The following is a 25,053-nucleotide window of genomic DNA, read 5'->3' on the forward strand; positions in this document are numbered from 1 at the left end:
TGGTGAACAGAAGAGTTTAATTCTAATGTAGCTGCAGTTATCATTGTCTTCCTTTATAGTTGTGTGTTTTGTGTCTTGTTTAAGAAATCTGTCATTCCCCCAAGGCCTTAAGATATTCTCCTATATTTTCTTCCTAAAGTTTTAAAGTATTGCTTTTCACATTTAGGTATTTAATCCTAAATGTTCTAATTGTTCTTTCCTGTATAGCTGGTGATTTCAGCACTATTTTTGGAATAATCACTACTTTCTTCACTGATTTCTAATGGCACATCTGTTATATGCTAACCTCCCATATATACCCAGCTCTGTTTTAAACCTCTTTCTTTTTCTATCATCTATGCCTATAATAATGTCACACTACTTAATTTCTGTATAGCTTTAGGATAAGTCCTGCTGTCTGATTAAGGCAGGTAATCTCATCTGGTTCATCAAAATTGATTTGGCCTTGCAAATTTTACAATCAACCTGTCAGTTCTATAAAAAATTCTATGAGGAATTTCATCAGCATTGCTTTTTCTTTTTAGATTAAACTTGGACCATATTTTCATCTTTAAATTTTGTCTTCCAACATCCATGTATGTGGCATTTCCATTTATGCTGCCACCTTTTATTCTTTAAGTGAAGTTTCATAATTTTTTCTGAAATTATAAATATTTTAGATTTATTCCTGGGTACCTCATGGGTTTTGTTATTGTGAATGTTATCTTTTTAACAATTACGCTTTGTCATTGCTTACTTTTTGAATAGAATTGCAGTTCATTTTGTATAATGATTGGCTCCTGTACTGAATGCTCTTGGACTTCTTGTGCATGGATTGTCTAGTCTACAATAATGACATTTTTTTCTTTCCAGCCGTGTTACTTTCATTTCTTCTTCTGATTGCACTGATTAGCCCTACAGTGTTGAATAGGAGTGATAGGCTATTTTGTTTTGTTTTTGACTTGGAAAACAAATGCTTCTGACATTTCACACTTAAGAATGAAGTTTGCTGTGGGTTTTACTGAATACACTCTGCCAAGTTAAGAAGCTTTTCTTTTATTCCTTGTAAGATTTTGATTTTTCTTTACCTCAAATTGCATTTCTATTACAGTAGTCCCTCCTTATCCACAGTTTTCCTAGAGTAGTCCCCCATTATCCTTGGTTTTGCTCTCTGTGGTTTCAGTTACCCTGGTCCAGAAATATTGCATACAATAAGATATTTTGAGAGAAAGAGAGACCACAGTCACATAATTTCTATTACATTATGTTTTTGCAATTGTTCTATTTTATTGTTTTGTTGTTAATCTCTTACTGTGCCTAATTTATAAGTAAAACTTTATCATAGTGATATATGCATAGGAAAAACATAGTATAGGGGTTGGTACTTTCCATGGTTTCAGGCATCCACTGGGGGTCTTGCAGTATATTCTCCATAAATAAGGAGGCACTACTGTATGTCTTTTTTTTTAATTGAGATAATCATATAGTTTCCCCATTATAATCTGTTGCCATAGTAAATTATATTAGATTTTCCTGATTGTAAGCTATCCTCACATTTCTAGGATAAAGCCTCCTGGGCCCAAAAAAACATATAAAAAATACAATGCAGCCCTTTGTCTTCCCTTCCTGAATAGTTCAGTGCTAAAGCCATATATAGGGTGGAGCAAAGTTGATGTCTGCAGTGGGGGTAGAGGTGCTGCGGTGGGCAGAGTGGAGTGTCAAAGCCCAGATTGGGTGAGGAGGGTAGCCCCACATAGTCACTTGGTGATGGGGGAGGGGTCAGAGCCTCATCAGGGAAAGGAGGACCCCATAGGGAGGTGACTGGTGTGGCTGTGTGGGGGGATTCAGAGCCCAAGTGAGATGAGTAGGGCATCCATGGGGTTGGGGGGAAGGAGCACTCTGGTGAGGAGGGTCAGAGCCAGAGCCAGAGCCAGGGGAGGAGGGCATCTTGGCAGAGGGGCAGCCTGGCAGAGGATGTCAGAGCCTAGGCAGAGCAAGAAGGGAGAACTACCTAGAGAGGCAGCCAGTTCCAGCATACATATAGCCTAAGTGGAGTGAGGAGGGAAGACACTACTTTAATCAAGGGATCAAAATGAACATCATCCATAATGTACCACTTGATAGGATATAATGAGAAGAAATGACCATCTTCTATGATATTCCCACCAAAAATGCATAGCATAGATCTAATCAGGTATTTTCAGGAGAAAATACCAAACCTGAAATGAGGAATATTCCACAAGATAACTGACCTGTACTCTTCAGTGGTTCAAAGGCTCTTTTTAAGAGTCTGTAAGTCTCATTTAGGACTTAGAGACATGGCAACTAAATGCAAAGTGTGGTTTGCAGTGGTAGCCTTTTCTATGAAAGACATCATTGGAAGAATTGATTGACACACTTGAATAAGGATTAAACTGAGGATTAAATGGTTGTAATGTATTAATATTTATTTCCTAATTTCAGATGCTCATACTTTGGTTATTTAGGAGAACGTCCTTTTTGTAGGACACGTACACTATTTGAAGGCAGTGGGGAATTAGATTGGAAACTAACTCCCAAATGATTTAGGGAAACAATTTCTCTGTACTGTGTTTCCAACTTTTCTGTAACTTTGTGATAGTTTCAAAATATTTTTAAAATTTTTAAAAGTTTATTGTAGGATTTAGTTTGATAACATTTAGGATTTTTAAATCTTTTTATGACTGAGATTGGCCTATGATTTTTCCTTTCTCATACCATGTATACCAAGTTTTGCTCTAAGTTTTTAGCAGCTTCAAACAATGAATTAGGGAATTTTCCCTCCTTCTTTTATCTCCCTTCCTTTCTTCCAGAAGTTTCTATAATAGAGGTGATCTGTTTCCCAAAGGATTGTTTGCTAGATTTTTCTATAAAAATCATCTGGTGATTTTTTTTTTTTTAAACTGGATTCAGTTTTTTAGTGGGTAAAGACTTTTTTCCTTCTTGAGATATTTTTAATAACTTTTTCTAGAACATTTCTCTTTATATTCAGATTTTAAGTTATTTCAAATAAGAAATAAGGTCATTTGGTATATTATTTTATGATTTAAAAAATCTGTATTGCTGCTGTAGTTATGGCCCCTTTCTTATTCCTAATACTATTTATTTGTACCCTTTTTTCTTAATCTATTCTGCCAATGGATTTTTTTTTCCAGTTTTTTCAAATGACCAGGTTTTGGTTTTGTTGACCCTCTCTGTTGTATCTTTATTTTCTATTTCATTTATTTCTACTCTTATTTTTATTGCTTTTTAATTTTTGCTCTTTTTGAGTTTATTCTGTTCTTTGTCTAATTTAAGTTGGCTACTTAATTAACCCAGTTATTTTTACCAAACTCTGCATGATAAACAACTGTAAAAACCTTAACAGCATATAGCACAGGCATTATTGCTCACTCATCTGAGGTCAGGTGATAGTTGACAGGGTATCTGCTGATCTTAGCTGGACTGATGGACATATTTGAGGTTGGCTGGCTGTTAACTGACATAAGTTGGCCTTCACTGGTGCAATGAGGATGATGGCTAGCTCTCATTATTCCCCTGGGGACTGCAGGCCAATCAGGACACATCAACTCATTTTGAGGGCAGAAGCATAAGAAAGAGCAAGACGCTTAAACTTATAGCTGGCCTACCATCACTTCTGCCCCATTGTTTTGGTCAAAACAAGTCATATGGATTAGGAAAATATTCTTTACCATTATACAAAGTACTCTAAAGTCGTGACAAAGGTCGTGAATACAAGGAGGAGGGAAGAATTCACCACATTTCTCATCCCCAATATTTTGCTTTTCCAAACTCTGTATTACAGGATACAGAAAAGTTACAAGAATAGTACCATGAATACCCATATACCTTCCACCAGTGTTCACTAGTTCACATTTTGCTTTATCTGAAATATTCTTTTCTTTTTCTTTTCCTTCTTTTCTTCTCTTTTCTGAATCCTTTAAGAGTTAGCTGGCTTCGTGACATTCCAACTCTCTTACATACTTTAAGCATTTATTTCCTAAGCCCAAAGACATTTTCTTAACCACAACAAATCATCATTCTCGGAAAATATGTTAATAACATTGACACAGTAATATTATATAATTATATATATTCAGATTTCTCCATTTGTCCCAATAATGTTCTCTTTGGCTGTTTTTCATTTTGTCTTTTTTAATGCAGTCAGTTCTGCTTTATCACAACATACACATTCCTAACAATCACCTTGCTGTGCAAAATTACACAATAAAAATCACAGGGCTTATGGAAAAAATGAAGCACAACATTCAAAAACTTCATCAGTCTCACACACCACACAGAACCTTACAAAAACAATAGCACAGTTTTATACCTATTAAGTGGTTAAGAAATACATAACTACTGTAATACAATAAATGTGGTACTTTACCTTGAAAACGATTGGAAGTTTGTGGAAGTGGGTGTCAGAAGGAAAGTGGATGTCAGAAGGGATGCAGTCTATGAGTTAGTGTGAGTTGGTAGAAGGAGAATTCTTTGAAATATGGACAGAAAGTTGTAACATCATGCGAGAACAGGTCTGGCTAATAACATGGTGAACTGAGGTAGCTGGTACATGTTTGAGATGTGTGCATTTTGTGTATTCTTAGCTCAGTTCAGCTGGGTACAGTTTTTTGCTTTCATCTGATGTTTCTTACCCAAAAAATAGCATATGAGCAAATGGGAAATTCATGCTTTGCTTCTATTGTTTTGGAACAAATTTTTTTTGTATAACAGAAGTGACAATATAAACATTGCATCTACTATTAATAATATAAATTTCCCTCTGAAGATTGCTTTAGCTGTATCCTACAAAGTTTGATATGTTGTGTTTTTGCTGTAGTTCAGTTCTAAGTATTGTCTGATTTCTATTATGATTTCTTCCACCCATGACTTAGAAGTGCATTTAAAATTTTTCAAGTTTGCAGTTTTCTTTGCAGGAGTATTTTGTTAATAGTATCTAACTTTATTGCATTGTGTTAAAAAATGTGAAATGTGTGATATTCTTATTTCTTGTGACTATGTTTGGCCTAGTTTGTGGTCAGTTTTTGTCAATGTTTTATTTTTGTTTGTAAAGAATGTATACTGTCTAATTGTTGAGTACAGTTTCTCTAGACTTAAATTATTAATGTCTTATTTTTTTCATAGCTTCATTTTCTGTGTGTTTATCACTAATTCAATCCAAACTCTCCCTCAGTTGTGTAAATCTCCTCTCAGCTTATTCAAGCACATTAGATAGTTGTCAGATTTCATCTTGAAGAAATTTCTTCTAAAGCCATGTGACATGCTATAGTTATTTTCCAGGCCCATTATACAGCTGTCTTCCTGAGATCTTACTTCATTCTCCTCTCCGATGTTAGATTGCTTTTTTCTTGTATGTCATTCTCTCTCCTTTTCCTGGTTTATTCCCTCATTTTGGTGAAATTCCTCTTTTAGTAACATCCTGAAAAAATGTGCCTAGAAGGTGAAATTTTTGAACTTGCATGTCTGAAAATGACTTTTCTGTGTTAGTACTTGTAATAGTTGGATAGAAAGAATTTCACTTTGACTTTTTTTTTTTTTTTTTTTTTTGAGACAGTCTTGCTCTGTTGCCTGGGCTAGAGTGCCGTGGCATCAGCTCAGCTCACAGCAACCTCAAACTCCTGGGCTCAAGCAATCCTACTGCTTCAGCCTCCCATGCCCGGCTAATTTTTACTATATATTTTTAGTTGTCCAGCTAATTTCTTTCTATTTTTTTCAGTAGAGACTGGGTCTCGCTGTTGCTCAGGTTGGTCTCGAACTCCTGACCTCGAGCGATCCTCTCTCCTCTCACCTCGGCCTCCCAGAGTGCTAGGATTACAGGCGTGAGCCACTGTGTCCGGCCTCCCCTTGGCTTTTAATGCAGTGCTTCATTTTCCTTTCACCCCAGTGTTGCTATTGAGAAGTCTGCCACCCCTTCTCCCACCAGTCTTACTTTGATCCTCTCTTTGTCCTTGAGCTCTGAAATTTTATGAAAAAGTGCCTTGGTGTAGTTCTTCTTTAAGTAGTTGTGCTGGGCACTCAGTGGGTCTTTTCATTCTTAAAATCACGAACGCAACCTCAAACTCCTAGGGCTTAAGCGATCCTTCTACCTCAGCCTCCCGAGTAGGTGGGACTACAGGCATGCGCCACCATGCCCGGCTAATTTTTTCTATATATATTTTTAGTTGTCCAGCTAATTTGTATTCTTTTTTTTAGTAGAGACGGGGTCTCGCTCTAGCTCAGGCTGGTCTCGAACTCCTGAGCTCAAACGATCCGCCCGCCTTGGCCTCCCAGAGTGCTAGGTTTACAGGCGTGAGCCACCGCGACCGGCCTATAAACATATACTTTAAAAGTCTCAGTTATCATTTTGAATATGGTAAATGTCAGTAGTTATAACCCACATATACAACTCTTTGAAATCCTCAGTTATTTTTAAGAGAGTAAAGAGTCATAATTAAAACATTTGAGAACCTCTATTCTAGAGAATCCTAGACATAAATTGAAACTGGAACATGAGTATACATTACAAACGTAGCTAACACTCCTATGTTTTATCTTTACATAGGACAGCAATGTAATTTAACCCCCATGTTTATTAAATTTAATACCCCTGTGGTTTTACTATTCTTTGGTTTTTCCTCCTAATAATCTTTAGAACAACTAAAGGAAGCTACTGGAAATTAATCTTTACGTGTTTCTCCCCAGAGAATATCGTTCTAGTCTCTACTAACTTAAATAACAAGAAATCAGCTGAAGAACCAAACTGTTGAAGTGTGTATTTTTGTTCTCAAGGGGATGAACTTGGCACTTAGGGAATAAACAAAACCTTAGATATTACAATGGTTTGTGGCCCATAAACAGATACACAGTTTATCTGTGGTATCAAAACTTTATTGAGGTTGGGGAACAATTAGGAAAAAAAGTCAAAAGTCTCATTAAGAGGAGACAATAATGAAAAAGAGGCTGAGAAGCACTGTGTAGGAGATCTTGTTAAAACACAATTCTTTAACCTCTCTTTTGCTTATATTTCTCTCTTCTGTCCCAGGCTTGCCCCATAGTACACACTATATAGCACAGGCTGTGACCACAGATACCTTGTAGGCATCCAACAGGTCCCTTAAAGAACAAGGTGAAGCATGTAGCAACCAGAGAGCCCATGCTGGTCTTAGTGGGGGAGCTTGGGTCATCACTCAGCTCTAGCCAGTTGCCAAGCTGGAATGTGGGTCCAAAGTTGCCAAATTTTTAACAAAAGAAAAGCGAGAAATCCACGTTTTTATGTAAAAGTTAAGATTTTTAAATGTTGGAAACAAATTCAAATTTTTTTTAACAATGTGCACAGCAATCAAAACATCCATAAGCCACCAGTTTAGGAGCATACACATGATCACACACTAGTATCTTCTGGTGTGATGGAATGTGTCTCCAAAATATGACTCCTTTACAGCATCCTGAAGTCAGAGTTATCTTTCTCCTGTTTGAATAACTTCAGCTGATAGTTCACCACCTGCCTCAGGAGGCCAACCTGTTCTGTTTTTGGTTAATTCTAATTGATAGTTTTGCCTTATAGGAAGCAGGAATGTGTCTCTTTAAAACTTTAACCTAGCGGTTCTAATGTGTCCTGTGAGACCACACAAAATAAGGTTAACTCCTCTCTTACGTAACAAGCCTTTAGAATTGTGAATTGGGTTGTGAATGAAATTTTTATTTCTCCAGAAATGTATAGCATAGTAAAGTACACAAACTCTGGAGCAGGGTTTGAATCCCTTTGCCTTTTCCTAGCTCTGTGATCTTGCAACTTGTTACTTAACCTTTTTTATGCCTCATTTTGTTCATTTTTAATGACGCATATTGCTGGAGTTTACCAAATAGGCAATACATGTAAAGCTCTCAGGACAGAGCCTAGCACATGGTAAGTATTCAGTAAATGCTGCTTATTATCCAGATTAAGCATCCTTAGTTCCATCAATCATTCATATTACACAGTTGTAAATTTTTTTTATTATATTTAGCTTACAGTTTACTCATTAATGGAAGCAATCTGGTGCCTTGCAGGAAGACATTTAGGTTTGTTCCCTGTCTTCTCTCTGCTGTACCACCCCCTCCACCCCTCTCCAAACCAGATTACAATGACTTTTATCTTCATCTTTTTATATGCTTATGTATATATAAATATAATATATATAGACACATTTATTTATTCTTAAAGGGGTATGGGAACAAAAACCATTGGTTTAATGGGGAAAAAGTATGGGAATTTGGTCAAACAGTCACAAGTACCAAGACCCCAAGTCACACTTCTAAGTTGGCTACAAAGTCAGGGGTTCCCACAACCCCCTCCTCAGGTTCAATAATGTGATAGAATTGCTCACAAAACTCAGGAAAATACTATACTTACTATGATAACTTATTATTAAATATAAAGGATACAAATGAGCAGCCAGATGAAGAGGTACACAGGGCAAGGTCTGAAAGGGTCTTGAGCACAGGAGCCTCTGTCCCTGTGAAGTTGGGCTGTGCTACCTTCTCGGGATATGGATGTGTCACCAACTCAGCTCTCTGAGTCCTGTTTAGAGGATTTTGTGAAGTTTCCATTACATAGATCTGATAGATTAAATCAGAGGCCATTGAAGATTGAACTCAATCCGTTTTACCTCCTGAGAGGGGCATGGAGGTGGGGCTGGGCACGGAGGTGGGGCTGAAAGTACCAGCTCTCTAAACCTGGCTTGGTCTTTCTGGTGACCAGTTCCCATGAGGAAGCCATCTAGGAGCCCCTCAGTAAAAAGTCATCTCATTAACATGAGACAGATACCTCTTACTACACAGGATATTTTAAGGGTTTTAGGAGCTCTGTGCTAGGAACCTAGAACAAAGACCAAGTATTTCTTATTATAACACGCTTGTATGCCTATGAGTGGCAAAGGCTTGAAAGACCAATGATAAATTAAACATCCCTTTTGACTGAATGGTTGCATCATCAAATTCCATATTTTCTTGTATGGTCTTTTCTAGTTCGTGTTGGTTCAACCAGGAACTAATTTCAGTTTGTAAATGTTCTAATCAAAAGGGAATCTTTTCTTTTTCTGATCTTCCAGTAGTCCATAGCTTTCTGTCATTTTCCTCTCAAAAGATTATAGAGAGTATAGCCATTACAGATCCATAAGAAATATAAGTTATTATTTATCTGAAGGATGTTTAGAAGAGAGTAAGAATTCTCCTATGTAGGGGCCAAGGGAAAACTTCCCCTTCATCCTCTGAAGATTCCCTGAAAATCAGTTAGACAAAAGACAGATTAATAGGAGAAAAAAAAACATACAAGTTTATTAACCATTGGTTGTGATTCCCTTCCCCCCAGTGGGGTACAGATGCTTTTATACCCTTCTTAGGGGAAAGGGAGATAGGGAAATGTGGATGATTTTAGGGGAGTAGTAAATCATTTTTAGAGGAATTCAGTGGGCTTGAAGAACATAACAGTGGCCTGGGACAAAAGTCTACAGACTTTGCTTTGTGACAAAAGTCTTTCCAAATGTGTTGACAGACTTCAGTCTTTCTTCCTGCATTATCAGTTCAGTTAATGAAAACTCAGGGAAGGGATGAGAGGTAATTGATTTCTTTTTTTGGTGTGTCCAGACTTTAGGCAGCTGAGGGAACTTCAGAAAACACCTTCATCCTATGCTTTGGGAGAGACAGGAGGGAATGGGGATGGGGGTGTCAGACCTTGAGGCTTCGTCTTCAGTTCAGCTTGTCAAAGCACAATATTTTGCGGTATTGATTTCTGAGCCCCGACACTTGCAAAAGTGAGTTTCTGGATTGCAATTATATGTGACATGACTAGGCAGATATGAGGCTTTAATTTCTCTGTTTACATTGAAGCCTGAACGTCTTGGGTGTAGATGGAATAGGCAGCTTCATTCATTATATTTTAACAGTCCTATGTCATCTTAGAGAATGCCAAGAGGGCACCATTGTGTAGAAACACCGATTCTCCTCTCCCCCAGAATCTCTATCCTTACCCTGAACTTAAAAGTTCAGGAAGGGCTTTACCTTTGGATTTCTGAGTATTTCAAATTTGGGTAGAGCTAAGAAACTTATCCCTGACTCATTTTATCCTCACACAGAATCTATTTTGTACCATGAAAGTTTGGAATATAGTGGGTAAGGTGAGGTCAAAGTGTGGATATGAGAACAAATTTGTTTTAGGGCTTGTCTGGGAAAGATTTAGGAAAGATTTTTTTTTTTTTCCTGGATATCTGAGAAACAAATTTTTCCACTTCAACTTTACCTGGAAATTTTGCCATCTGAGTTGGTTTTGGACCTGCCACCCACCCTACCATGTACCACGCTGTGGCTGCAGGTTTTCTATCCTTTCTTTCTCTAGCTCTTCTGGCAATTGGTATTTGCCCTCACTTTTTTAGAGGGAAAGGAAAGGAAGAGGTTAGAGTTAGAGAGGGGTCAGGGTTATGAATATATGACTATTCAGAAGGTAAGCTGTTACAGTGTTACCCTTTAATTTACCAGAGTACCTTTTCTATTCCTTTTTTCTTCCTTTTGTCTGATCGATCTTACTGTTTCTGCTAGTTAGAGGTTAGTAGAGAGGACAAGTTAGTAAGTTTTCTTTTGAGTGTTGGTAGTAAAATACAATTTCCTCCTTCATTCCCTTCTGTTTTTAAAGTTGCTTCTATGTGCCAGGGGATACAAACCCTCATGATGGAGAGTTTTTCCTTCAATGTACCCCCTTTTCCAGGAAAAGACATCTGAATTTCCATATGTGATTAAATGAATCTTAAACCTTGCAGTGTGGAGCGGACCAATTGTGGCAGGCTTCTGTATTATAGAAACATTTAATTAGAGTTGCACTTAATGTAGCCTAACTGTAGAATCTTTTAGATAGTTTTTTATAATTCATGATTTTAATAGCTGCAGTCTCAATGTGTATTTCTTTATAGCTACTGTTGTTATTTTCTTCCATCTTTTCATTCAATAGGATAGGCAGCATTTTTTTTAAGTAATTCTGATGAGGTGAATTTGAAATACTTCATTGAAGTATGAGGAATGTTTCTTAATTTAAAAAATAAATGCTTTATTACCAAAAATTACTTAACATAATCATTCTTTAATATCTTTAATATTAATTTTAAATGCCAAAGGTCTTTAGATGACTTTTTAAATGATAAAGCTTGTCAAAAATCATTAATTTGTTATATACTATTATTTTTTTATGGACTGAAAAAGTACATGCCTTTGCTGACTATACGTGATTCATTTGTTGTTAGGTATTGAATTACCTGCTTATATATGAAAAATAGAAAAAATATTCTTTGTAATTCTTCACTTCATGCCTGGTCAAGTATTACTTGCTTAGGTGTCTTTGTAAAATATCAGTAACGTTTAAAACTTAGAAATTATTGGCTGAAAGGTGGCATTTTTGACCTAAGAGGGGAGCTAACATCTGCATTATTTAAAACTAGCTTGATAAAATGCTATTGCTGAATTAACCCTTATCTTTCTTCCTGCAGAGAGCTGCCAAAAATATGACTATGACTTTATTTATCTTAATATTTTAATCAGTATAAGCTATTTTTTTAAAATAATGTTTTTATAAATAAAAATGTTATTTTTCAAAATTTCTCAGGGAGAAAAGAAAAATACAACTGATTAGTCAGTGTGTATTTTGATTTACATTTTGAATACTTTTTATTATTCCTTCCAAAACAGACACTTCTAGAATATGCAGAGAAATGGAAAACTTCAGAAGATCCCTTTCCTTTATTGGAGGTATACACAGTGGCTATCCAAAGTTACGTTAAAGCCCGACCTTATCTTACCTCTGAATGTGAAAATGTAGCCTTGGTTCTGGAACGCTTGGCATTGTGAGTACACCTTTGAGTAAATTAAAAACTAGATTTAGCTGTTAAAAACAAAACAAAACAAAACACCTTAAATCTCATGTCTTATGATAGTTTAATTTTAAATGGGTTAATTATAAAGAATCTACTGATGAATTACCGGTTTTATTTTACTTCAAATTTTAATAATTATTTGTATCTTTACCCATTTTTTTGTTTTTTAGAAGCTGTGTTGAACTTTTGCTGTGTCTACCTGTTGAGTTATCAGATAAACAGTGGAAACAATTTCAGTCACTGGTGCAGGTGAGAATCTTTACCTATTAGAGTTAATATAGTATATCTTATGTCCGTTTTCCATATTCTTAAAAAAATTAATTAAGCTTTAAAATATCTAAATAATGACATACATCAATTACCACTCTTATTAACGCTATTGTCTTGCATATAGTAGATGCTCAATAAATGTTTGCTAAATGTATATATACATTTAGGTAGATTGAATATTGGACTGTTCTTTAAGATCAAATATTAGGGCTTTGTCAGAGCAGTAAGGGAACACAAAAAGAAATGCTGTCATTTGGATTTAGAAACAGTTTAACTGATTGCTGAAAATCTCTTTATAAGAATTTAATATGTATCATTTAATCCTTATGAAAACTTTCTGTGGGTAGGTATATTTTCCCCATTTTAAAGGTGAGAAAACTGAGGCTCATACTTTCAAATATTTATCTGCCCAGATTTATATAGCTAATATCACAGAATAGTTATTTGAACCAAGGTTCTTTACTGCAAAGCCCATGCTTTTTCTCCTGTATCTGAAAACACATGCTTTGTCTCTTTTATTTAGTGCTGTCATTCTACTTACATATGGTACTACACAATTTAGCACTTAGTTGTTTTGGAGTGTTTTTCAAATTTTATTTGAAGCACTAGATTGTGCTGGTAATATATTATAGCTTCAGGTAAATTTTGATTAATTGGTTTGTTAAAAAGAATGTTCCTGCTAGCTAGTTTCGAAAGGTATATATAGTTGTCTTTCTTTGTTTCTCTAGCTGGAGTTAAAATATCGTTCAGCCTTAGGGTTTTCTGTATGAAATATATTAAAGAGGTTTAGTCTTAAATTTTAGAAGCATGTGAAATAAATAATAGGCAGATAAATAAACTTTTCTATTTCAATATTAAACACTGAAATCTACATCAAGTGCTAAGTCCCTGAAGGTAGAATTTATGTCTTATTTAATACTATAGGATTCCATATAGTCTCTCACACATAATCGATGCTTAATAACTTTGTTGAAATGAAAGTCTTGTCCTGTTTGTCACATTGCAACTAACTTTTTGATCATCCGGTTCCTACTTCAGCTTATTAGTAACTTGTGTCTTAGGTTTTTTTTCCCAGCAAGCATTTTTAGGTAAATAATTGCTTCAGAACTTTCTATTATTTAGCATTCAGATACATCAGAATAATTAAATAATAATTATTAATAATTCAGACACACAGAATTAAATAATTAATTAAATATGTTTATATATAAATACCCTAAACTCATGTTTAGTATATTTTGCCAACATAAGATAAACTTTTAAACTTTCTTTTTTGATTTTGTTTGCCAACATAAGATAAACTTCTAAACTTTCCTTTTTGAAACAGAAGCACTAGCTGGTACCTTTTTATGTGGATTATGAAGGGAATAACTCTTAAAATCCCTCTACATTCAGTTGCTTATCATGGAAAATTTCTTAAAGTACTTGAACTTTGTTGCAATGGGAAGATGTTTATGGCTTTGAGGAATAGACTTTTTGTTTGAACATAGCATGAAGCTTTAAGAGTTTCCATAACACTTTGCTCCTATTTCAGAGCTTCCTCAAGGTTAGTTTATACCTGCTTAACAACATTTGTTTTATTTTTCTTGTGTTTCAACTGTTTAAACATTTCTTTATCCCACTAGAGAATAAGCCCCTTAAGGGCTTACGTTGCTCTCTTCCCCAGAATTTTGTCAGTTGAAATTCTCAATAAATATTTTCTGAATTGAATGAAAACTGTTGGTCTTTTATGGACTGAAGAATATGCCAAGTTTATGAACACTTGGAAACAACTAGTAAGGAAGTTTCATTGTCAGCTTTAATGTGAAATTGCCAAAGCTATGTAATGAATAAATGAAAACTCATACATTTAGTTGTTTTCTTTTCATAAGTCTTTTTTATCGGAATATATGTAAGTTGTCACTTAGGTTGTGATGCAAATCTTTTTATTCATGGTAGAAGATTTTGGGGAAAATTTTTTTACTAACACAGAGGATATAAAACATGTAAGGTCTTTTATGCTTTTGGCTATTCTGATAGCTTCCTTGAGAAATAACTTTACTCTTGGTTTAGATATTGGGAAAAAAATAATATGGACTTCTATAAATACATTATACTTAAGATTTATAATTGATTTATTTCTTATCCTTGAAATTCATCTTTAAATATCAGAAGTAAAGGAATTTAGCACTTTTGTAATGTGACGTGACATTTTTAAGATAAAAGTCTTACTTTCGAAAGTTTAGTGTTATATTTAAAGCCTGATAAGCTTGCTTTAAAAAATCTGTTGTAATTCTTTGGATGTTTATTTAATATTTATAGGTAGCTCATGAAAAGCTGATGGAGAATGGCAGCTGTGAATTGCATTTTTTAGCTACTCTAGCTCAAGAGACTGGGGTGTGGAAAAACCCGGTACTGTGCACTATTCTTTCCCAGGAACCATTGGATAAGGATAAAGGTAAATTTTCTAGAGAGAGAGAAAAAAAGAATCATTAGACTAGAAAAAATAAGTATTAAAGTTGTTTTGATATAATTCATCTCAAGATATCCCAAAGAGGGACCATTTAATTAGATTTCTTCTGAGGTGCTTGAAGTCCTTCACCTTTATTTTGTTTTGGGGAAGATGTATTTCTAGGATTATAAAATCTTAGAGTAACAGAGAAACTAGAATTTTTTCCCAACATCTTTTCAACAGAGGAATTCCCTCTGTCACATCCTGACAGGTGGCAATCTAGCTTACATTTGATAATTATTTTGATAGTTGGAGAATAGAAACAGGGTAGTTAAATGGTTTTCCTCAAAACAGAAAGGAAACCAGTGCTAGAACTCTCAAGTCTTCTGTATCTAAGATTAGTACTCTTTCTCAAACAGTTCATTGCTTGGTCTTACTTTATGCTGCATTTTTATTGTATGAGTTCAGACAATAAAGATCTTAGTTAAACTCAAACTGGCAGGTATCCTATTGGAAGTAGATGGCTAAATCACGAATATGTATAACACTTAATGTTTAGAATTTAAAAATTGTATATACCATGAAGAAAAGTACAGTTATCTTGTAGAGATACTTTTCTTGAGATTATTTTGGAGAGTGTGCCCAGATTTCACCCTAAACTCCCAAGATATTTAACTGGAGAAGTCAATAGGAAAAAATTATTTTGTAATATGTCTAATGGAAAAAGCATATATTTACCATTATAAGCTTCTATCATTTATTGCTGCTTTTCTTGTTGATTGATGGCAAACTCTGGGTAATTTGGCTATGTGATAGCAAGTTATGAAGGCCAAAAGAAGGGAACATTGAGTGTTAAGCCCATTGCTTGTCAATTCTTCCGGTACTCTGATATTAACCAAAAGGCTTCCCAGCCGATCTTCAAACTTCTCTTTAGGCTGGTTGTTCCTACTTGAATTCCCTCTCTACCATTTTCTCCTTGCTTTCCTGATAGTTATGATGATGTTACCTGTTTCTTGGTTTTCACAGGGAGTTTATTTTTAGTATCCCATGCTTTCTTGGATAGCCAAAGATTAGCTACAGTGTTCTCAAGGCCTGGGAGAAAAGGAAAGTAGACCCTCATTATTTAAAATAATAATAATAATAAATTTAATAGAAAACTTAGCCAGGTGTTGTGGCACGTGCCTATAATCCTAGCTACTCGGAAGGCTGAGGCAGGAGGATTGTTTGAGTCCAGGAGTTTGAGGTTGCAGTGAGCTATGATGACAACACTGCATTCTACCTAGGGCAACAGAGTGAGATTCTGTCTCAAAAAAAATCAAATGAAGTAAAAAAGTAAATTTAAAAGTTGAGTATCATAGATTTTTTTGCCTTTGCCATATTAGCTTTATTCCCAATAGATTACCACCAATATGCTTTATTTCTAGCATCAAACTATACTTTCTGATCTTCTCAGTTTTGGAAGTATTGGATGTGACATATTAATAATAGTAGCAAATCACATTGTATAGTTTCTAACAGTTTGGAAAGTGCTTTTTATGTGCATGGTTTCATTTAACCTTCACAATGATCTTGTGAAAAAGGTAGGATCTTTATTGTCCCTATTTTACAGATGAGAAAATGGAGGCTCAGAAAGATGAGTTGTCTTTTCCATATCACATTGCCAATCATGAGAAGCAGACCCGGAAATTAAAGTCAAGTCCTCAGCCTCTCACTTTTAATATTATGTCCTGTGGCACCTAGCCTAATAAAATAAAATTGCACTCAGTTTAAAAAAAAAAAAAAGTATTAACTCCTTTTTCCCATTGTCAGTTTCTAAATAGCATTTTGCCGAACTCATACATTTTACTAAAGCAGGAAAAAGGAATCTTTACCTTAGCAGAGATTTAAACTTTATTTTAAAAAATAAAATGCTCAATTTCCCTACTTGTTTGAATGTGCCTAACATTGTATCTGTTAACAAATGTCTCCACCCATCTCTGTGCTGCTTTATTTCTCCTGTCATAGCCACTGGAATAATTTGGACTATGCAGCCATGAGGAGTTTCTGCAAAGCAAATGGATTGTAGGTAGCCAGACTTGAATACAGCTTATGAAACAACCAGAGAGATGTTATATGATTGAAAGATTTTACAGCCATAAATCTAGCCTGCAGCAAGTTTGAAGAGCAGGAGCTCAGATAATAATGAGTATACCTCCTTAGTTTGTTCATTGTGAAGTCTTTGAAGTTTTGATGTAGTATTTGAACAGTGGATAATCCACTTAATCCTGAATTGTTTTAGTTTATTTTTTTAATTGATTAATTTTGGACCTACTAAAGCCCAGCTAAACCAAGAAATGCTGTTTGATTTGGGGACGTAAAATTAAAAATGCTGGTTTCACTTTAAGGTTTTAGCACCTTAGAGTGAGGTAACTCTAATAACAAAACCAGTATACGTTAAGTAGATGGTTTTGAATATCAGAGAAATTTTAGGCATACTTAAATAATACTTGTACCTTTCTTTAGTCGTAATCTTGGATTTTGACAAGGTACTTAATGCTCATTATTTACTACTCAAGTTTAATTCTTCTCTAAAACACCACTGATAAATAAAATTAGCCTTTGCTTGAACACTTCTAGAGTATGGTAACTGTGTAGTTCAGTCCACTTTTAGCTTGCTATTAGAAAATCTTCATTGTGAAAATTGTGAAAACTGTATTCTTAAGAGTTTCCATCTTTTGGATCCAGTGCTACCCCTAAAGCCATATCAAAATGTAAATCCCTCTTTCACTCAGTGGCAACTGACATTTTGAAATGTCATCATGCCCACACTTAGTCTTCTTTTCTTCTGTAGACTAAAAACCTTCCTGGTGTGGCATGATTTTAAATCTACAATCATGATTTCTCATCTTTGCATTTTATGTTTGTTGTTGTTTTCTTTAATGTGTAAATCTCAACAGTCAATCGGTACTCTAAATTTGATCTGGCCAATTTGAGGTCAATAGTACCCTCTCCTCCTCCACTGTAATAATTTATGCTTAAGTTAGTGTGGCCTAAGATGACATTACCTTTTTGGGTGGCCGTATCATTCTCACAACTCGGCGAGGTTACTAAAATCACAACAAAACTTTTTAAATAAATGCTACTTTTAATCATATCTCCCCAATCTGTGTTTTTGAACTTTTTCTTTTTGTATGCAAATTTATTACTTTTTTCCTGCTTAATTTCGTTGTATTAGATCTATTTTTGTCTCCTCAACTTGTCAAGATCCTTTTGAATCATGACTTTGTTATTCAAGAATGGTTTTTGACCTTCCCACTTTGCTCTCATTAGCAGACTTCATTAGCGTATACCCTATTGGCATCCAGATTCTTGATCATAACCATAAAAAAGTTATGTCCAGAAACTGAGCTTCTGGGATACTCAGAAATCTTTCTGCTTGCCTTCAGGCCTTGTGATTCATACCCTTTGATTGTCATTGTTTTATCAAATACACCTATTTTCACTATGTCTGGCCCATGATTCTCCTTTTCTGTCTTTGAGGATTTGATGAGAGATCATAACAAATGTTTGGCTAGAATTCTCTTAAGATTTTTCAGTATTGAAGTTAGTCTGACCTAATTTATTACTTCTTATTAAACTTTTTAATTTCAGAATAGTTTTAGATTTATGTAATGAGTTCCCATATATCCCACACCCAGTTTTCACTATTATTAACATCTTACTTTAGTATGGTACATTTGTCACAATTAATAAACCAATATTTATACTTTGTTATTAATAAAGTCCATAGTTTGATATTCACATTTCCTTAGTTTTTACCTAATGTCCTTTTTCTATTCCAGGATTCCATCCAGGACACCACATTACATTTAGTCGTCATGTCTCCTTAGGCTCCTCTTGGCTGTGACAATTTTTCAGACTTTCCTTGTTTTTGATGACCTTGACAGTTTTGAGGAGTACTGGTCAGGTATTTTGTAGAATGTCCCTCAATTGGGATTTGTCTGATATTGTTCTCATGATTAGACTGGGGTTATGGGTTTTGGGAGGAAGACCACAGAGGTAAAGTACCATTGTGATCAAACAGTATAAAGGGTGCATATTGTCAACATGACTTATCACTGTTGATGTGAACTTTGACCACTGAGCTGAGGTGGTATGTGTTAACTTTTTTCACTGTGAAGTTACTCTCTCTGCCCCCGCCCCCATTTCCATAGTGTATTCTTTAGAAGAAAGTTAACTATATGCAGCCCACACATAAGACATGGGAAGTTATGTTTTACCTCCTTAAGGGAGAAGTATCTACATCAGTTATTAGGAATTGTACACAGGAGATTTGTCTCTTCTTCCCTATTTATTTATTTACTTAGTCATTTATTCATTCAATCATTTATTTACATTAGGATGGCCTCATGGATATTTATTTTATGCTTTGGTCATAATCCAGTATTACTTTTTGTTGCTAAAATTGTCCAGCTTTGGCCATTGGGACCTCTTTCACTTGACTCCTGTGTCCCTTTGATATAACCCTGTCATAGTCTATTTTGTTTTTCATTTGAGTACTTCCTTGCTTTCTGATACCACAAGATGCTCCAGGCTCATCTTGCATTATTTACTGCCCCAGTCCTAGAATTAACCATTTCTCTAGGGACCCCTTGGTTCCTTTTATTGGAGGATGGTGTTAGAAAGCAGGACCTGGTCACTGGATGTGCTTGTTGCTACTGAGATGTCATTTCTTCTAGGCCCTCTCAGTGGACAGAGCAAGGAAATATACGTGTGTATACTGTGTATGTACACATATCTATAAATATTTCTATGTATAATCAGCTATATCTATATTAAACTAAATATTAGTCCATACTGTCTCCATTAACAGGGATCATTCTAGCCTCCTCCCCTTGCTTATCTGTAACCTCCCACTTCAACAAAATATTGTACAATTGGAATCATAGTACGTAGCCTTTCAGACAGGCTTCTCCCACCAGTGGCCATCCATTTACTTAATCCTGGGATACATATATAGAGGTTTCAGAATTGATGACTTGTGGGAAATGATTTTAATAATTAGAGTGCTGATGTGCAGTTCTGTTTGCCATTATTCTTACATTCTCCATTCATTTCCGAAGTTAGGTCATTGCCTTATTTCCTCATCCCTTTCAATGAGGTTCTGTTATACATTTGTAATACAGTTAGATTCTTTTGTCACATTCTGCATTCCATCCTGGGCTACCCCAACCTCCTAAATGGTTTTTTGAAATTTGCATACCTTAAGATTCCCTCTTTGTGCTATAAAGTTGTAGGGTTTTGGACAAATGCTTATTGTCATGTATCCACCATTACAGTATTATACATAATAGTTTTGCTGTGCTAAAAAATAATACCTGTGCTTCAACTATTCTACCCTCTCCCAAACACCTGACAACTAATCTGTGTGCCATCTCTATAGTTTTGCCTTTTTCAGCATGTCATATAGTTAAAGCCTTGTCATTCTGGTTTCTTTTACTTAGCAGTATACGTTTAACATTCATCCCTATCTTTATGTGTCTTAGTAGCTCATTCCTTTTTATCACTAAATAGTATTTCATTGTGTGGATGTAATTTGTTTATTCATTCACCTACTAAAGGATATCTTGTTTGCTACCCATTTTTGATTTGAATAAAGCTGTTATAAATATTTGCATACAGGTTTTTTGTTTTGTTTTGTTTTCAAATCAGTTGGGTGAAAATATCTAGGAATGTGATGGCTGTATCATATGGTAAGACTGTATTTAGCTTTGTAAGAAACTACCAAACTGTCTTCTAAAGTACCTGTACCATTTTGTATTCTCATCAGTAATGAATGATAATTCCTGTTGCTCCAGACCCTCACTAGCAATTAGTATTGTCTATTTTTGGAATTTTAGCCATTCTAATAGGCATGTAGTGATATCACATTCTTGTTTTAATTTGCATTTCTGTAATGACAAATGATATTGAGCATCTTTTCATATGCATATTTGCCATCTGTATATCTTTAGTGAAGCATCTGTTCAGATCTTTGCTTATTTTTTAATTGGGTTGTTTGTTTTCTTATTGTTGAGTTTTAACAGTTCTTTGTATATTTTGGGTACAAGTCCTTTATCAGATAGATATGTGTTTTGCAAATCTGTTCTTTCACTCTTGCGCAAGAGTCCTCTTGTGGTTTGTCCTTTCTCTTAATGGTAACTTATAGAGCAGAAGTTTTATATTTTAATAATGTCGAACTTATCAACTTTTTATTTTATGGATCATGCTTTCAGTGTTTTGTGTAAAAACTCATCATCAAATCCAAGGCCATGTAGAATTTTCTCCTGTGTTTTTTTCAGAGGTTTTATAATTTTGCATTTTTCATTTGGGTCTGTGATCAATTTTGAGATAATTTCTGTGAAAAGTGTAATCTAATTTTTGTTTTGGGAATCTGTCTTGGCTCTTACTAGTCACACTTCTTTTTATGAACAATCACAAGCCATCTTTTTAATGTGATTAATTTTTAAACTCTTACCCAGGATTACATCTGTTCCTGTTTCTACAGTTTTGCAAAACATACCATCAGCCCCATTTTGAAAATTACATTTTCCCATCTGTTTCTACTTATTCTGTTGTTTTTTCTACACTTTTAAATCTAAATCTTATCCAGAAACATCATGAGAATAGAAGAATTCTGCTTTTTGCTATCATCATAAATAGTACATAATCAAACACAAGAAGCAGGCCTTAACCACCTTCTCCAAGTTTATTGTTCTCATCAGTTTTGATGAGGGCAGGGGTCATCTTGTATTTAGCTTTACTAACATTTTGCATTGGTTAAATGCAAACCTATGTCTGACACTCATGGTTCATCTTTGGTCCTAAACCTGCTTTTCCTTCTTTTGTATATATCATGTTAAAATCTAAACTCTGAGAGAACTCCCTACTAGAATTACACTGAATTCTTTAGGCACTTTCCCCTCTAATTCTGTATTACATGAATTTGAAATTGCATAAATAGCATTTTTATCCGCTTGCCAATCCTTTCTTGAATCTTGAGCACTGCAGTCCTTTTTTTTTCCCAGAACCCCTTAGTTTTCAAGGGAAATTTCTAAAGCTTAAGCTTTTCCATGGTACTTATAAATCATTCAGAGTTTTGTGGGAAATAAGCCTTTATTTCAGTAATAAGCCCTTAAGTTTATTACTGAAATAAATAGACTTAAATCTAGTGACAGTTTTTTTGTGTTAGAACGGGTAGTCACTAAAAAGAGCACCTTACAGATTATATTGGATACTCTTAGAAATATAGTTTTCTTAACTTGTTTCTTTTTGGTTGTCTTTTTTTTAATTTTCTTATTTTACCTTGTCTCTTGCTTCTTCTCCTCTGCCATTAACTGACCTTATCGTGATATAAGAAATACATAAATGGAGCATTTTAGATTTTATTTTTAAAAATCACCACTAAATTGTCTTTTACTTGTGTATAACCCTTAGAAATCCTTGTGTATAGTGTCCTTGGATAGAAGTAAGCTGTTACAACTCAATTGCAATGAACTTGTAAAAGTGTTCACTCTCTCAGCTTTGTGATGATATATTTTATATTTTGTTAACAGTAATTTTACCCTATTATTTTATAATTAAATACAAATATAGTGACCCCAAATTTTCACTTTTACTAAAATGATTTTAAAGCACACTCATTGGCTTCTTGAAACATTCTAGAAAAGTACATTATTTATTTTGAATGGATATATTTTATAATAATGTTACACGGATAAATCTGTCAAAATTTAATTAAATTTAATACTCATAGTTAAATCTTATTTCACACGAAAAGGGTATGCTATGGAATGCTTTTCAATCTTTAAGAATTGCTTTATATCAATCATGTCAGAAATTAGTTATGATCATAAAGTTTTATCACATACTTAATGTAAAAGCAAACTGCATGATTTAATAAATTCTAAAATCTTTTAAGTTAAAATTCTACTTCTTGTAAATATAATATCTTCTTCCCTCAAGAATGGGTAAGAGAATGGGGTTGAAGGTTAAGATTATCCCTAATTGATTACTTTGGACACTGAAATATAGTTACATAGAGCAGTAGTCTCAATTCTGGCTGTGTTTAAAATCACATGGAGAGTTTTTAGATGTACCCTACCTCCGACCAGTTAAATCAGTATCTCTGAATAGTAAATACTTTTTAGAAGTTCAAGACAATTGTACAGCCAGGGCTAACAACCAGTGTTCTAGAGCTTGAAGTGGTGTGTTTTTATTAAATTTCTTAATCTGGAGTTCTTTGACTAACAATGCTAAATTGGTTTCTTTAATGCACTTTCTTATTGTGGTAAAAAAAAACACATAAGATAAAATTTACCATCTTACCCATTTTTAAGTGTACAGTTCAGTGGTGTTAAATATATTCACTTTCACATTGTTGTAAAACAGATTTCCAGAACTTTTTCATTTGAAAAACCTGAAACTCTATACCTATTAAACAAGAACTCTCCCTTACCCCGACCCCTCAGTCCCTGGTAACCACTATTCCACTTTTTGTTTCTACAACTTTGACTATTTTAGGTATCTTATATAAATGGAATCATACCATATTTGTCTTTTTGTGATTGACTTATTTGATTTAGCATAATGTCCTCAAGGTTCATCTATGTTGCAGCATGTGAAAGGATTTCCTTTCTTTTTAAGGCTGAAGGATATTTCATTGTGTATATATACCACATCTTATTTGTCCATCATAGGTTGACATTTGGTGTGCTTTCACCTCTTCTTGGCTGTTGTGGGTAGTGCTGCTATAAATTTGAGAGTACAAGTATCTCTTTTGAGACCCCACTTTCAATTCTCTTGGGTATATACCCAGCAGTGGGATAGTTGGATCATATGGTAGTTCTATTTTTAATTTTTTGAGGAACTCCCATACTGTTTTCCATAGAGCTTGCACCATTTTACAGTCCCAACAGCAATGCACAAAGATTCCAGTTTCTCCACGTCCTCACCGACACTTATTTTCTGTTTTTATCATAGTAATCATTCTAATGGATGACCTCTCATTGTGGTTTTCACTTACAGTTCTCTGATGATTTGTGATGTTTTATACATTTGTTGGCTATTTGTATGTCATTTTTTGAGAAGTGTCTGTTCAAATTCTGGGCTCATGTTTTAATTGGATTATTTGATGTTTTGTTGTTGAGTTGTAGGAGTTTTTTCTGTATTCTGGATATTAATCCCTTACCAGATATATAATTTGCAAATATTGTTTCCCATTCCATATTTCACTCTTGTATCCTTTGATGCACAAAAACTTTTGAGTTTGTCGTAGTCCTAGTTGTCTGTTTTTGCTTTTGTTGCCTGTGCCTTTGGTGTCATAGCCAAGAAATCATTGCCAGCTCCAATGTCATGAAGCTATTTCTCTATGATTTCTTCTAGGAGTTTTATAGTTTGGGGTCTTCCTTTAGATCTTTAATCCATTTTGAGTTAATGGTTGTATATGGTGTAAGATAAGGATCCAACTTTCATTCTCCATGTGGATATCTAGTTTTTCCAGCACTATTTGTCAAAGAGACTATCTTCTCCCTGTTACGTCATCTTGGCATCCTTGTCAAAGATCATTTGACAATATATGCTAGGGTTTATTTCTGAACTCTTTATTGTATTGCATTGGTCTGTATGTCTCAATGTTTTGATTACTCTAGCTGTATATGTTTTGAAATCAGGAAGTGTGAGACCTTCAACTTTGTTGTTCTTTGTCAAAGTTATTTTGGCTATTTGGGGTCCCTTGAGAATTCTATGTGAATTTTTCTATGTCTGCAAAAAGAAATAGTCATTGAGATTTTGATACAGATTGTGTTGAATCTATAGATTGCTTTGGGTAATATGGATACCCTAATAATAGTCTTCTAATCCATGAACACAGGATATCTTTCCAACTATTTGTGTCTTTAATTTCTTTTAGCAGTATTTTGTATTCTGTAGGCTACAAGTCTTTCACCTCCTTGGTTAGCTTTGTTCCTAAATATTTTACTCTTTTTGATGCTATTGTAAATTGAATTGTTTTCTTAATTTCTTTTTGAATAGTTCATTGTTAGTGTATGGAAATATGACTGATTGTGTGTTGATTTTTATATTCTGCAAATTTGTTTATTAGTTGTAATCATTTTTAATGGGATCTTTAGTGTTTTCTACATATAAGATCATAATATCTGCTAATAGAGTTTATTTTACTTCTTCCTTTCCAATTTGGATGCTTTTTTTTTTTTTTTTTTTTTTTTTTTTTTGCCTAATTGCTGAATTATTTCCAAGAGAAAATACAAATGACATAATTTTAAAAGGAATAAGTGATACCGATTTATGTAGGCCCTGATGAGAATTTTGGAATTTGTACTTTAAAGGCAAAGGAAAGCCACCAGAAGGTTTTAAACAGGGGAATACAATTAAGTGGGTTCTTTAAAAACAAAAAGCACCCTGGTTTCTAGTGGAGAAGTGATG

At 34.5% G+C, this 25,053-nt stretch overlaps 1 protein-coding gene across 1 annotated transcript in view; it reads left to right on the top strand.

The window, feature by feature from the left end:
* The window catches only part of ZNF292 (zinc finger protein 292), an 88,174-nt gene that overhangs the window by 35,339 nt on the left and 27,782 nt on the right, over positions 1-25,053 (top strand). The window contains exons 2-4 of the mRNA XM_069487775.1: positions 11,707-11,861; positions 12,062-12,140; positions 14,463-14,598. Of these exons, the coding sequence (XP_069343876.1) occupies positions 11,707-11,861; positions 12,062-12,140; positions 14,463-14,598 (370 nt within the window). The remainder of the gene's footprint in view (positions 1-11,706; positions 11,862-12,061; positions 12,141-14,462; positions 14,599-25,053) is intronic.

This window comes from Eulemur rufifrons, chromosome 15 (genome assembly GCF_041146395.1).
Source record: "Eulemur rufifrons isolate Redbay chromosome 15, OSU_ERuf_1, whole genome shotgun sequence".
In the NCBI taxonomy this organism is placed as follows: domain Eukaryota; kingdom Metazoa; phylum Chordata; class Mammalia; order Primates; family Lemuridae; genus Eulemur; species Eulemur rufifrons.